Here is a 14,041-nt window from a genome sequence, read left to right as displayed (position 1 = left end):
TACTCCATGTCATTATGTCATACTCCATCCAATCATTGAGAGGCCAGAAAGCTGTCTGTCTCACCTCTAACTTGTGACTTATGGCAGATAGAGAGACCCACAGTGAAACCTTAGCTTTAGCCACAGAGGCCCGAGCTCATGTTGAAGTAGACTGGGTGGGTTATGGTCAGCTAACTATGCTTGCTGAGTCAAACATGGTTGCACCCAGGATAACAGTCATCTGGTGTTCAAAATGCATCTGGGTCCAAGCATATAACAAAAAAAAATGTAAATGCCAATTACTTTAGGTTGTTGTTTGTTCACTGTCAGTCGTGACTATAACATGAAGGACAGGAACCTTCCTGTAGCAAGATAAATTAGACAGAGTTGATTTGAAAAGGATATTTAATGTATGCACTTCCTTCCTCCTTACTGGATTGTATTAACAAACTGTACAATACTGATAAGCAAAGCCTGATGGGACAAAACTGAGATATGATTGCGGCATTTGTGCGTTTACTGAAACATTTATAGTAGTTTTGTTTACCTTCACATTTATGCAATTCTTGATAATGACATTTCTCTGTATTGTGGATGACATTTGTCATTTCGATCGAACACTGAACAGGAGTTAAACCTTTACAAGCAGAGCAGTTAAATGAGAGAGGACGTCTTTTGTACATTGTGAATATTTGTAATGAAATTGCAATGTTATGTACAAAACAGATGCTAGTCTTACAAAGCATGGAATGTTCAAGCTAATACTAATTCAAGTTTCTGCCATCGTAGTGAATTATGCAGTTCTACCATCCCAGTTCCTTGGTGATACATTTGACATGTTAATGTTATAGAAGTCCTGGTATTGGTGACCTCCAGTATCAGTCCTGTTCCCGTGGCAGTGGCCCGTTCACCATACCTGCCTCCCAACGCTGCCACAGAGGAGTTTTCTGGCCGCCTGCCTTGTAAACCTTGGGCTCCTGGAGAGATAATGCAGGACACAGGAAATGGATTTAGCTAGTCTGATTAGCAGGTTAGGCTTTCTTACATGTCAGTCAATCTCCATTTAGCCACACACAGAACTTGAATATAAACACATCCCTTGTCAGATGTCAAACATTATAGGCCAGTTACTTCTGAAAATAAATGTTGAGGTCAGATTTGCCAGTGTAAATACACCACTTCTCAACTACTACTGGAACTACTGTTACATTGCTAGCAGAGACAGACTTACAGTATAATTGCAATCAAAGCTTGTGAGTGAATGACATGTTGTGTTCCTGTCACAGGGAGGATACTTCTTGGAAAGTAGAGCTGTACCTGTGTTTGTCCAGGGTTCTCCCTAGCACTCTTAGGATTGGGAGGAGGCCATGTCCGATCCAACTTCCCCTTGGATTGTCGGCCATCAACTGCAGAGAGGCAGGATAAGGAATAAGAAAATAGGATAAGGAAAGGATTTACAGACTGATCTAGCAGGCTCCAAAACACTGCTAAGTAAAAATACAAACTCCTTCTAGACTCCGTACCATTTGAAAATGTATCCATTGCAGTTACTATAATTCATATTGTAATTCCTCCGATGGCTATCTTTGGAACTAGTTCATTTTATTTGAATCATGCTAGAAGTCAAGGAAATGATCTTCTCCCGTCTGTCCCCCCAGACCCCTAATATCAATGGTCACAGGTCAAAGCCATATATATATATATATATATATATATATATATATATATATATATATATATATATATATATATACATCCCAATGTCCACAAGTTTATCAATCTAGAATATACATACTCATATGATTCAGGAATAAGCTGTGACTGCACTGTGCTCACAGAACCCCTTGCTGCCCCCTAAGACATATCTGCCATCTCAAACATGCAGATGCCCAGAACACCCTTGATCTGAACTTCCTGGCCATTGTACTGCTGTGGTAACTTTGGTTACATCCTACAAAGTCCCCCTGTGGCATGTGCTGCTGATTCAGATAACTGTTCAGCCAGAGTGATCTTGCCCTTGATAAGTTGACGACAATACTGTGCCCATAATAACATTATCTGATGCTAATGCAAATAGGCAGACATTACAGTGCTTGCACTGAGATGAATGTGTGCTGTGGAATGAATGAGGCTATAACTGCCTTATCCACTTTTCCTCAGCTAGGTGTGTTTATCATACGCAACACCATATCACGATGGTACAAACAAATACTTTTTTCAAAAATTTGAACATGTGACTCCCCCTCACTTTGCCCCAATTCAAACACAAAGGAATTCTACATGTAATAAAGGACATGTCCACTGACCTGATGCTGTGAAAGAGGAGGTGAATGAGGGAATGACTGTGGTAGGTGAGTCTGGGCTGGCCTCACTGACTCCTGCCTCTCCGTACAGACTACACCTCTGCCTGCGCAGCTCCTCCTCCCTCTCCCTGGCTTCCCGGATGTCCTTCTCCACCTCCGGCTTCATGGCCAGTGAGGGACGCAGCTTAAAGAAGGGGTTCTCCCTAAGGATGTCAGAGCCCTCATCCTCATTCCCTGGCTGTTCTCCCCTCACCTCATCCGTGTGCTCCTCCTCTGTAGAGACAGTGCCCCCTATACTTAGGCAGTCTAGGCTTCTGTAGAGGCGCTGGGCTCCTATGTCTCGGTTTGGATAGTGGGCTATGATTGTGTCGTCACTTTCCAAAATAACCACCTTCCTTGCTGCTCCTTTACCGGCAGGTTGGTTCTCTGCACTTGGGTTTTGGCCTGAGCTAGCCTCCTTTTGGTCCTTTAAGTCAAACAGCTGGTGGGAGTGGGCTCTTGAGAGAGGGCAGCCTTTAAAAGAGACAAGCTCCATGCTACGCGTCCTCTCCAGCACAGAGGGGTAGACATGACCTCTCATCCCCAGGCCTGCTGTGGTGAGGGGTCTCCTGTGCCTGGTGGGTCCTTCTGCATTGCCTTGTTGGAAGGCTTCAAACAGCAGCTTCCTCTCCCTCATCTGGTGTACTGTTCCCTTGCTGTAGACTCCAGGGATCTTCCCCATGTTCACCAGGACAAGCTCCCTCTGGATCTCCTGGCTGATCTCCTTCTGCATCTTCTTCTCTGAGAACTGCCAGTCAGCGCCCTGCCCCGGCCCTGCCTTAGAGGACAGTGTCTTAGCCAGTAGGGGAGTCTTCATCAGGGGGATGTCTACCACCTCCTGACCTTCCTGGGTGTTTGACATGCACCTGGACCGCGGCAGGCTCTGCTCCCTTTCAGCAGATCGCCGGGTCTCCCTCTCGATGGGAGTCTCTTTCTGGGGTGGGGGAGCCTTGTTGTCTATGATGGGGGCTGTGGTCGTGTGGATCTCGTGTGTGCCGACAGGGGAGAAGTCAGTGGACACCCCACTGTCACTCTGGTCATCGTCACTGCATTCCATCTCAATCCTGACCATAGGTTGGACACTGAGCTGGGCAGAAGGACGAGACTGGACCTCCTCCGCTTTCTCTCCTGCCACTGTTTCAATATGTTCTTTCTCTGGAATCTCTGTGTCTTCCTCACTTACCGCTGCCCTCTCTTCCACCTCGACAGTCTGTACTCTCTCTCCCTGCTCTCTCTCTTCCACCTCGACAGTCTGTACTCTCTCTCCCTGCTCCCTCTCTTCCACCTCGACAGTCTGTACTCCCTCTCCCTGCTCTCTCTCTTCCACCTCGACAGTCTGTACTCTCTCTCCCTGCTCTCTCTCTTCCACCTCGACAGTCTGTACTCTCTCTCTCTGCTCTCTCTCTTCCACCTCGACAGTCTGTACTCTCTCTCCCTGCTCTCTCTCTTCCACCTCGACAGTCTGTACTCTCTCTCCCTGCTCTCTCTCTTCCACCTCGACAGTCTGTACTCTCTCTCCCTGCTCTCTCTCTTCCACCTCGACAGTCTGTACTCTCTCTCCCTGCTCTCTCTCTTCCACCTCGACAGTCTGTACTCTCTCTCCCTTCTCTCTCTCTTCCACCTCGACAGTCTGTACTCTCTCTCCCTGCTCTCTCTCTTCCACCTCGACAGTCTGTACTCTCTCTCCCTGCTCTCTCTCTTCCACCTCAACAGTCTGTACTCTCTCTCCCTGCTCTCTCTCTTCACCGCTTCCCTCACTCCCTCCTTCCTCTTCTTCTTCCTCTTCCTTCCTACACTCGATTCTCTCTCCCTCCTGGTAGCCTGTATCCTGATTGGTTGTCTTCATGGCTACCTGGTGAGAGGGCGGAGGCTCCTGTGGCACGTGTTGTCCGTCCTGTCTCTGTTGCACCAGATGCAGGCGATGCAGCAGCTGCTCCCCCTGCTGGATGTCTTCAGCTACTGTCAGGCTGCCAGCCTCCTGCTGCTCCTGCTGCTCAGCAGGAGGTGACTGAGGCGAGGGCACTGATACCTGTTCTCTGGATAAGCGTCTTGAAATAGATAGGTGAGGCTGGAGGCACTGGACGTCACTGCTAGCACTGTCTCTCCTGACCCACTCATCTTTGGTCATGTCGTAGTCTAGTGATCTACCATCGACCATGTCCTCAACATCATTGTTACTCTTGTCTGAATGTTCTGGCTCTATGATGGTCCCTTCATGGGTTGGATGACTATTGTTGTCAAGGCTGTGCTCTGGCTCAGACTCCCTTGTCTGTGATGATGGGACAGAATCTGTCTCTTTCAGAATGCTGGCTTCCATGTTCGGATGTGGCTGCTCAGGGCTACTGGCACCCACTGCTTTATATCCGTCTGTTGGTGGTGGCGTGGCAGAGCCAGGTCTTTCAGTCAGCACTGGGATATCCTCAGATCCTCCCTTCTTCAGTTCAGTCTGCTGCTCCTCTTCCACTGTTACTGTAGCCTTGTCCATGACTGGAGTGCTGCTAGGCTGCTCAGATTGAACTCCATCTAAGCTCCTGGGATTTTCTTTAGCCTCTGTGACGCTTATGGCCCCAACATTGGGCTCCATAGTGCTGCCCTCTTCTGGACAAGAAGGGTCTTTGCATGGTGGGGGAAGGATGAAGACGTACTCATCCTCCTCCATCCTATCGGGGTGACCTGTGCTGACCAAAGGGGGAGGTGGTATGACAGCCTGCCAGGCCTCACAGGGCTTTTCCCCAGAAGTCAGGGAGGAGTTGTCTTTGGCCATATCTGTGTCCTCTGCCGGTTTACAGCCAACCTCCATCCAGAGACCACAATCCTCCTGGGAGACTGGACTCTTAGGAGATCGGGGGCTGACCATGGGCTCTGTTTCCATAGTGATGGGGTATAACTTCACACCTGTTAATATTTTATTTTTCTCCTTTCACTGTCTTTGGTTTCAGTGTCACAATCTGAAATATATGTTAATGACTTTGCAATTAGAGGCATGTTATTTGAGCCCCTTCAAAAAACATACACCACAAGGCTTAGATGTTCTACCATTCAGTAAACCAAATAGTTACGAAATGTGTTGGTCTTTCAAGTGTGTACTAAAAATGTCTATTTTTATAGCAATGTTGTAGATGTCAGGTATTACCAGCAGAAATAGGACAATAGAGTAAACGTTTGTGAATCTGCTGTTGCCCAAGTTTCTTTTGAGGACTGCTGTCAGATCAGTTGAAAGAAAGGTTGACTGTCATTATGCCAGCTTTGGCCTGGCATAATGTGACTTTATGGGAATTGATTACCGTATGAGAGTTTCACATCACTAAAACATGGAACTTGGATTTTGTAAATATATACTCACAAATTGCAACTTCACCTTTTAAGCTTTAAAATGAAGGACATGATCTGAAAGTTGTAGTGCATTCTGTTCTCTCTCACCTGACATATTTACTAGCTGACACTACAATGGTGATGCAAATGACCTGAGCAGAGTTCTGCTTACTAGGGGGATGAGTAATCAGCTTTTCACTGTCTGGCACATCCACTATGCATCTGCTACAGGAGCCTCCTTCACAGATTTCTCCTCCAGAGCCATATCACTTTCAGCCTTAAGCTCAAAACATTGATTTCATGACAACATACTAATTTAAACTCCAGCCACATTAGAGAGCTCTCTCTGTGAGAACCAGTAAACCACATAATGAAAATTCATGTTTACGGTATGTCATTTGCATGAATGTCTCCAGACACCACACCTGTTAAGATGACACCAGATTTTTTACTATGCACAATGGCAAACTGATCAGAACGGTCATTGCCAATGAGGTTGTGCAGTTCTGTTTGTCATCGTGTCTAATTACAAATGCTCCCATGTCATCTACAGATGCAGGATCTTAATTTTAAGACAGTTTGCTACAGCAAGAAAATAATCCTGCAGCATCAGGACATGTGAATTATTGTGTGGAATAGCCATTTTCGTAAATCAAGTCTGAAATTTCAAAGTGGAAATTACAAACTTTAGAAGCCTTTTAAAAACACTACAAGTTTGTGTTTTCTGCTGTGCAGGAACATTCTTAGCAACAAAAGAATGATTAAATTAAATTCCTACATCTGTAGTCACCTCAGGGGCAGGTGAGATTTATATGTCTATATTTACCCTCAGGCTTATAGCCATACTCCTGCCCTGGATTATCAAAAAGCCAGCCACACTATGTATGAAGTGATTGCATCGCAACGCAAAATATTAATGATATTTAATGAGCTTATCTCCTCCATTAAGGGGAAGTCAACCAAACATTTCTCAGTGATACAAATACAAGCTCTTCCTTGAAAACCACAATTAATTATACATATCACCTCATGACATATCAAATATCCTGAAATCTGGAATATTTAAAGCCTTTTTGTGGCAATAAACTGTAGGCTGTATATATCTATATGAAAGTAAAGCTAGACGCTTCTTTCAAGAGTTGTTACTTTGTGATCAATAATAACAGCCATACATATTATTTGTTTATGAAAACTAAATGGGTTATGGAAATGAAATGTAAATGAATCATGTGCATCTGTGAGTGCTATTAATGACAAAACGTTGGTAACTAACAGTATAATATCAGAATACGGCAAGGTACTGTAAAATGAATAATAAGAAAGAGACCCACCTGTTTGCAGTGTCGTGGCTGTGTCCAGGCTTCTGTCTGAATGATGCTGCTAGGCTGCTGCTGAGACACGTGAGAGGTGAGACTGCCTGTCACTCAAACAACGAAGGGGCTGAAGCTCATTGACTACAACTCGAATTGCTACAGGGCTGGCCCACGTGGGGAACATTTTAGGGAAAATGGCATAGCACATCTTCCAGAAAAATAGTATCTCTTTTATACTAGGGATTTCATGGCTAATTGTGGTAAAACAGTAATTCTGCTCATATATTAAGTATGTATGAACTACACATTGGCATATCCAGCCCAAAGCGAGAGGTAAAAAAACAACTTAATAGTCGCCAAAGTTCCATAGCGTGTCTTTAATGGTATGTCAAAGCTCATTTGCAATAAAGAGTCCTATACATGAACGTCCTGACAGGAACGTTGCTACTGCTGATCAAAAGGAAAGAACGAGACAAACAAACATTTCAAGAATATGAAATATATTGTGTTTTGATAATCACACACATTCCAGTTTTTTTTTAATCCACCTTAATTTATTAACAGACATGGTTAAATCAAAATTCAACTACCAAACACACTTACACATACAAATCGCACTGAATAGATGTAATGGCAACCAACCCTTCTTTAACAGACTGTTTTGGTCACTGACGGAATACAATATCATATTCATAACCATAACATTTGTATTACTGATGCGGGCACTCTAAAAGTACAGAACAAAAGAGGTGCCATTGAAAAAGGCACATCGGGCATTTCTGAGATTAATATTTAAAAGTCTATTTCCAAAAAGAAACAGATCAGTGGTTGTTGTATTCTTCATCTATTCTTCATAGTCTTCATTCCTAGAGGACATAGTGCTGAGTGCGTTTTTTGGGCTGATACAACCAATCCAGAGCAGTGTGAGATGAGTGCTGCTGGGATTCTGGCAGTAAAACCTAGTCGCATTACTGAACTGTGTCCAGCAGGAGGCAGAAGGGCTTTGTAACAGTCACACTGGAGTCTGTTCACAGAGCTGTTTGAAGAGAGGAGGATAACAGTAAACACTCCTTGACACAAGCCATGTGGGACTGTAGTCTCAGAGGATACCAGTGACATTTTAGATGAGGAGCAAAGACACGCTTCTCTGGAGCACATCCTGTGCAATTTAGGCAATGTTGTAGATTTAGGCCACACATACAGACCATTCATCATGAGTGGCACAGCTTAGAGGAATGGGGGGGGGGGGGGGGGGGGTCATGCTCCATCATGTGCAGAATCACATGATAGAGCAGCACTTGGTATTGTGTTTGGATGACCTCTTTCCTGTTTCCTCGGCTCTATAGCGTGGGGTTGGTCTGGGGGGATCATCCTCATGTCCCAGATCCTCAACCTCTTCCTGAGTGTAGCCCAGGATGACAGGTGGGACAGGGCCCTCCACGAAGACAACCAATCCACTCACGTCCTCCTCATCATCCTCAAGCACCACAGCCTCAACCTCTTGCTCAGTGTAGCCCAGGAAGGGTTCAGTCTCAGACCCAAGAACCGGAGACTGAAGAACAATCTCCTCCTCACCTGCGTCAGAAATGATCACCCTCTCCACCTCCACCAACTCTCTATCATCCTCATGGCCCAGACCCTCGCTCTCTGACTTTACCTCAGTGTAGCCCAGGAAGGTCAGTGTGACAGTGCCCTCCACAAGGTCTACCTGACCTACTCCTGTCTCCTTGTCAATCTCATCATCCTCATAGCCCAGATCCTCAACCTTTTCCTCAGTGTAGCCCAGGTCGGTTGGTCGGATAGGGCCCTCCACAATTTCCACCACTCCTATTTCTATCTCCTCGTCCATCTCATCATCCTCATGCCCCACAACCTCAACCTCTTCCTCAGTGTAGCCCAGGGTTGTAGGTGCGGCAGGGTCCTCCACATTGTCCACCTCCTCTTCCATCCCACCACCAACCTCTATCTTCTCCTCTGCCTTCTGTTGGGGTACAACTGGGATCTCATCCAGCAGCACTTGCATCCCGACATCGTTGATGACACTAAGGAGCTGTCCCAGCTCCTCAGCAGAAGGCTGCCCCTCTGCCCCGCCGACGTGGTGGACGCTCTTCCTGCTGTCATTGAACACCGTCTCCCCCAAGGACCTGGGTGCTCCAGACACGGGCACCACAGACCTGATCTTGGTGACCCCTGTCTTTGAATCCCTCTCCACCTGCACTGTAACCATCCCCAGCACTGCAACACAGAGGGAGAAATTATACTGGGCAATATAACAGTCAAGTCACTATATTTGGAATCATGGTCAGAGCATGGATTACCTGGGATATACAGTAGAAACATAAAATATGAATGTTATATTCTACCCATACCACTACTCAAATACTATCAATATAGCCTTTCCCCTAAAAGCAAGGCCTACATTACCAGTAGGTGCAGGACGAGAGGGCACATTTTTGTGGCATATGTCAGAGCCCTCTTTGCTAATGTCAGCCTGCACAACATGAGTAAACAGCACAAGGTCAATGTGCAGGCTCACAGTGCACAACCCAGTACCCTTTCCACTCTCCATAGCCCCCAGCATGCATAAGAAATGTACCAAGAGAAACAAAGTGGCCTAAATATAACTATCGCCTGCATTCTGCTCCAGCCCTTCAACCCAGCCAGCCACATCGTTAAGCCGTACCCTGGAGGCAAAACCCAGCCACAGGAACAGATATTGAGAAAAATATGGAGAGAAATACGGTTTCCCTCATAGTGAAGGTATGTTTAGATTTTCACTGTGGCTGGGCCCGTCCCAAATCAATGGTGTGGATGATGATGAGCACTATCACATTTCTGTGGTAGGAATCCTCCCCAGACAATACCTGATCGACCTTCCAGTCCATTCTCATGGAGAACCCTCTCCATTACTGGCCCAGGGAGCTGACCCCCAGCAGCTCTGATGATGTCTAAAAGATAAAGATACAGCTAATACAAAACCATTGTACTTTCCATATACAAATTCTAATGTGCTGCGTGACAATCATGCATTTGAGTTATATCATATCAACTATAAAACAATCACAGCTGTGGCTTCATTCTGTCACCCTGATTACATTAGTGTCAGTCAGAAAGAGATGAAAGAACAGTCACATGCAGGATGGTCTAAGAGAAAGTGAGAATGAACAAGATGTCCAGAACTAGAGCTAAAGGACCATGCAGGTGAAGCTTACCTTGTATCCCACCCTCTTCAATGTCAGCCTATGGGGAAACAGAGGAGACAATTTTAAGTGGAACCCCTGGTCCTAACAGTCCTACAGTCACTGTCTCCCCCAAACACTTTCCTCTTCTTCCCTTATCTCTCCCAGGCCCTACGCACTGCCATAAATATGTCACAGTAACCATTAGAGCAGTGTGGCGCTGGGCTCAGCTTCGTGTTAGAGTGTTAGAGATGAATACACACTGAACTTCCTTACCAAGTGTTAGTGTGAGCTAAAGATGGACCAGACACAAACCGGAATGTAAAAGTTCAAGTAATGGCCAGTATATTATATACACTGAGTGTGCAAAACACACCTGCTTTTTCCATGACATAGACTGACTAGGTGAATCCAGGTAAAAGTTATGATCCCTTATTGATGTCACCTTTCCTATATTAGCCATGGATGGAGATAAGGATTTGGACTGGTTCTACTTAATTCTCCATACTAGACAATGATAAAACGGCGATTCTGATCCAACCATAAATTCATACATTGTTGTGCCCCTGAACTGAGAGGATGGAAGTTCAATATGTAGCTAGACGTAGTAGGCTGTTAACTAGCTAACGTTGCCCATGAAAGGAAGTTGGGCTAGCGAGCAAGAATTTTAGCCAGGTAGCGCAGGGCAACAAAAACTATAAACTGTGTGTGTGTGCGCGCGCACACACACACACACACACACACACACACACACACACACACACACACACACACACACACACACACACACACACACACACACACACACACACACACACACACACACACACACACACACACATGAGTACCATGGACAGCCACCATCATGTTTGGCGTATGTTGATTGGACAAAAAAATGTTTTTGTATCTTTTAGTTGTCACTGTATTAGACTAAGTAGAGGTGATTTCATGGTGTTGAAATGTTGAAGTTGAAATGGTGCTGGAATAGTGGAGGCAGCTCCTGTTTTTCTTTGTGACTTGCGGGAACTCTACGTGGTTCTAAATCAATAGTCGTTTAGTAGTCTGAAAATGTTGAAAACATTAACTTGCTTGACCATGCTGCAGGTCATGTAGCTTTTTGTTACATTCAATATGTTTTGTGGACTTTACCGGACAGATGTTGCTCTCTGGTTTTGTGATGAAACAAAGGTGTGTTTGATTTTTCTGCCACTGTGTCTTATTATTGTCTCTGCCTTAGGCCTATATATCACAGTGGCAAGGCATATGAACTAACAGATTATAGAGCAAACAACAACAATTATCACTTTTTTTCTGGCTTGGCTTCCCCGGTGATTTTACCCACGCACCACTACTGGTGGAATGCTTTCGACACCTTGTCCATGCCCCGACGAATTGAGACTGTTCTGAGGGGAAAAGGGGGTGCAACTCAATATTAGGAAGGTGTTCCTAATGTTTTACACACTCAGTATATGTTCCCCTGTAGAGTTCACAATTGGTACGGGGTCAAAGTCCTGTCAGTCAATAGCCAGACACCCTTTAGGGCTCCCCCAATGTGTAGGGCTATAACGTCACAAAATGTCAGAGTCAGTTTTCCATAGGGTAGCATACATACACTCCTACTTTAGAACAGGGGATCGGCACTTTGCAATGTACTGTGGTTTGATTTACAAAGGGAGGCAAAAACCAATCTGTTGAAAAGGTCATAACTGCATGAACAACGGGAAACTTTACTATAGAGAGGAGTGGTTTCTGCTGAACATCAATCTGTAGGATCACAGGCTTAGTGAGGGAAAAGATCTTCAACTGCTGTAGTTGTGAAATATCGTAGCTATTTATATTACACAGTTCCAAACTGAATCAGCTGTTATTGATGTAAAAACATTGAGAATATTGAGTAAAACAGACCATTGGGGTAAAAAAAAGTATACGGAACAAAAATATAAACGCAACATGCAACAATTTCAACGTTTTTACTGAGTTACAGTTCATAGAAGGAAATCCGTCAATTGAAATAAATTCATTAGGCTCTAATCTATGGATTTCACATGACTGGGCTGGGGTTCAACCATGCATGGGCCTGCGAGGGCATAGGCCCACCCACTTCGGAGCCAGGTCCACCCACTGGGGAGCCAGGTCCAGCCAATCAGAATGAGGTTTTCCTCACAAAAGGGCTTTATTACAGACCTAAATACTCCTCAGACGATCCCGCAGGTCAAGAAGGCGATGTGGAGGTCCTGGACTGGCATGGTTACGTGTGGTCTGCGGTTGTGAGGCCTGTTGGATGTACTGCCAAATTCTCTAAAACGACTTTGAAGGCGGCTTAAGGTAACATCTCTGGTGGCCATTCCTGCAGTCAGCATGCCAATTACATGCTTTCTCAAAAGTTGAGACATCTGTGGCATTGTGTTGTGTGACAAAACTGCACATTTTAGTGGCCTTTTCTTGTCCCAAGCACAAGGTGCACCTGTGTAGTGATCATGTAGTTTAATCAGCTTTTTGATATGCCACACCTGTCAGGTGGATGGATTATCTTGGCAAAGGAGAAATGCTCACTTTCCATGTTGCATTTATATTTTTGTTCAGTATATAATGGGGAAAATCTGATAAGATATTTAATATGGCACAGAGGTATTCTAATTGATTAAGTATATTATAAATCATATTGAAACTCAGGTTCTCGGAATGTCTCTGCTTTCTCCACTTGCCTGGCTGTGGTTCTGAGCATTGGTGACTGTGTAGCTTGTGGATTCAATGACCTCCACTATATCCTCTTCAGTTGGCAACCTAATACACATACATTCACACGATGATGACCGTAACACCACATAACATGTGAAACCAACACATTAACATACAAACCCATTCACACATACAATACATACATGCAGAGGCATCAATACAGTTCAGGGGAGGGTCAGTATCAAGTGCTTTATGTAAGAGATATAAAAACATCTGAGCATATCAACTCCCTCAGCCAACAGGCATGGGGAGTGATAGATTGTGTGTGTGTGTGCCGTGGGTGTCTCACTCCTCTGTGTAATTCTCAGCGCTGCGCCCAGGGACAGGCTGGGGGTTCTCGCTCAGCCACTGGTCCCTCAAGGACTTCCGCTGTGAGGAGAGATTTGGAGAGAGAGAGAGAGGGATGGAGAGAGAGAGAGAGGGAGAGAGGGATGGAGAGAGAAAGAGGGTTGGTGACTATGACTAGGGTCTGCTATGTCCTGTGTAGTTAGCATATACATGAAACGGCCTATGCTCTGAGCCTTCTCTCTCAGCATGCAGCTCCCCCAACTGCCAGCTCATCCTTCCAAAACAAGCCTATTCTCTCAAATTCCCCATAGCAAAAGAAGCTAACAAAAACAAAAGCCTTCTGTCTCTATGAATACTGAAACGGTTATCCAGTATGCAGTAACCAAAACAAACAGCCCCTAGACACAGAGCTCTGGCTGCCATTTTGGATCTCCAGCAGGATGAGTGAGGCCAAGAGCCTGGTTTTATCTGTCTGTGAGGGAGAATGCCCCCAAACTGTCCCCAAACCCGGGTGTAGGCTTGATCACAAGGGGTTTGATTGAGACTGACAATAATAAACCTGACCATGTTAATTTTGAGAGTGTTTGTAAATGGACCAACCTGCATTGGCTGCGACTCAGTTAGTTCCCTTTCAACTTTTGAAGCAGAAACCTTCCAGAGCCCAGAGGTACAGTAAAGGAGGGGTCCTCCTTTCATTCTAACTCAGGTATGACAACACCAAGCCGAGGGGGGAACATAGTCCTACCTGGCTCCAAGCCTCATCAATTAGTCATACGACGATTTGGGGAGTATGAGAGGAAGCCAAGCCACAACAACAGACAGACAGTGGTGACAATGACACAACATTATATTGGAGTGGTGGTGACACTAAGTTGGCCTAGTTCACAAC

At 45.2% G+C, this 14,041-nt stretch overlaps 2 protein-coding genes across 2 annotated transcripts in view; both read right to left on the bottom strand.

Annotated features, from left to right (window-relative positions):
* Nucleotides 1-366: 366 nt before the first annotated feature.
* On the bottom strand, nucleotides 367-6,984 carry LOC110486493 (uncharacterized). Its single transcript, XM_090196688.1, has 3 exons — nucleotides 2,286-6,984; nucleotides 1,297-1,385; nucleotides 367-956 (listed from the first exon to the last, which is right to left on the bottom strand). The coding sequence occupies exons 1-3, from the start codon at nucleotides 5,191-5,193 to the stop codon at nucleotides 858-860; spliced, it is 3,096 nt and encodes a 1,031-aa protein (XP_090052814.1). The 5' UTR covers nucleotides 5,194-6,984; the 3' UTR covers nucleotides 367-857.
* A 324-nt stretch (nucleotides 6,985-7,308) lies between these two features.
* Nucleotides 7,309-14,041, bottom strand: part of LOC110486491 (uncharacterized) — a 32,396-nt gene continuing 25,663 nt past the window's right edge. The window contains exons 4-8 of the mRNA XM_021558120.3: nucleotides 13,154-13,233; nucleotides 12,831-12,909; nucleotides 10,159-10,186; nucleotides 9,811-9,894; nucleotides 7,309-9,181 (exon numbers count right to left, since the gene is read on the bottom strand). Coding sequence (XP_021413795.2) covers nucleotides 8,226-9,181; nucleotides 9,811-9,894; nucleotides 10,159-10,186; nucleotides 12,831-12,909; nucleotides 13,154-13,233 — 1,227 coding nt within the window. The 3' untranslated portion in view covers nucleotides 7,309-8,225. The remainder of the gene's footprint in view (nucleotides 9,182-9,810; nucleotides 9,895-10,158; nucleotides 10,187-12,830; nucleotides 12,910-13,153; nucleotides 13,234-14,041) is intronic.

The sequence above is a fragment of the Oncorhynchus mykiss genome, chromosome 13, assembly GCF_057628025.1.
Source record: "Oncorhynchus mykiss isolate SJ-2025 chromosome 13, ASM5762802v1, whole genome shotgun sequence".
NCBI classification, from domain to species: Eukaryota; Metazoa; Chordata; class Actinopteri; order Salmoniformes; family Salmonidae; genus Oncorhynchus; species Oncorhynchus mykiss.
This window is presented reverse-complemented; position numbering and strand designations above follow the sequence as displayed.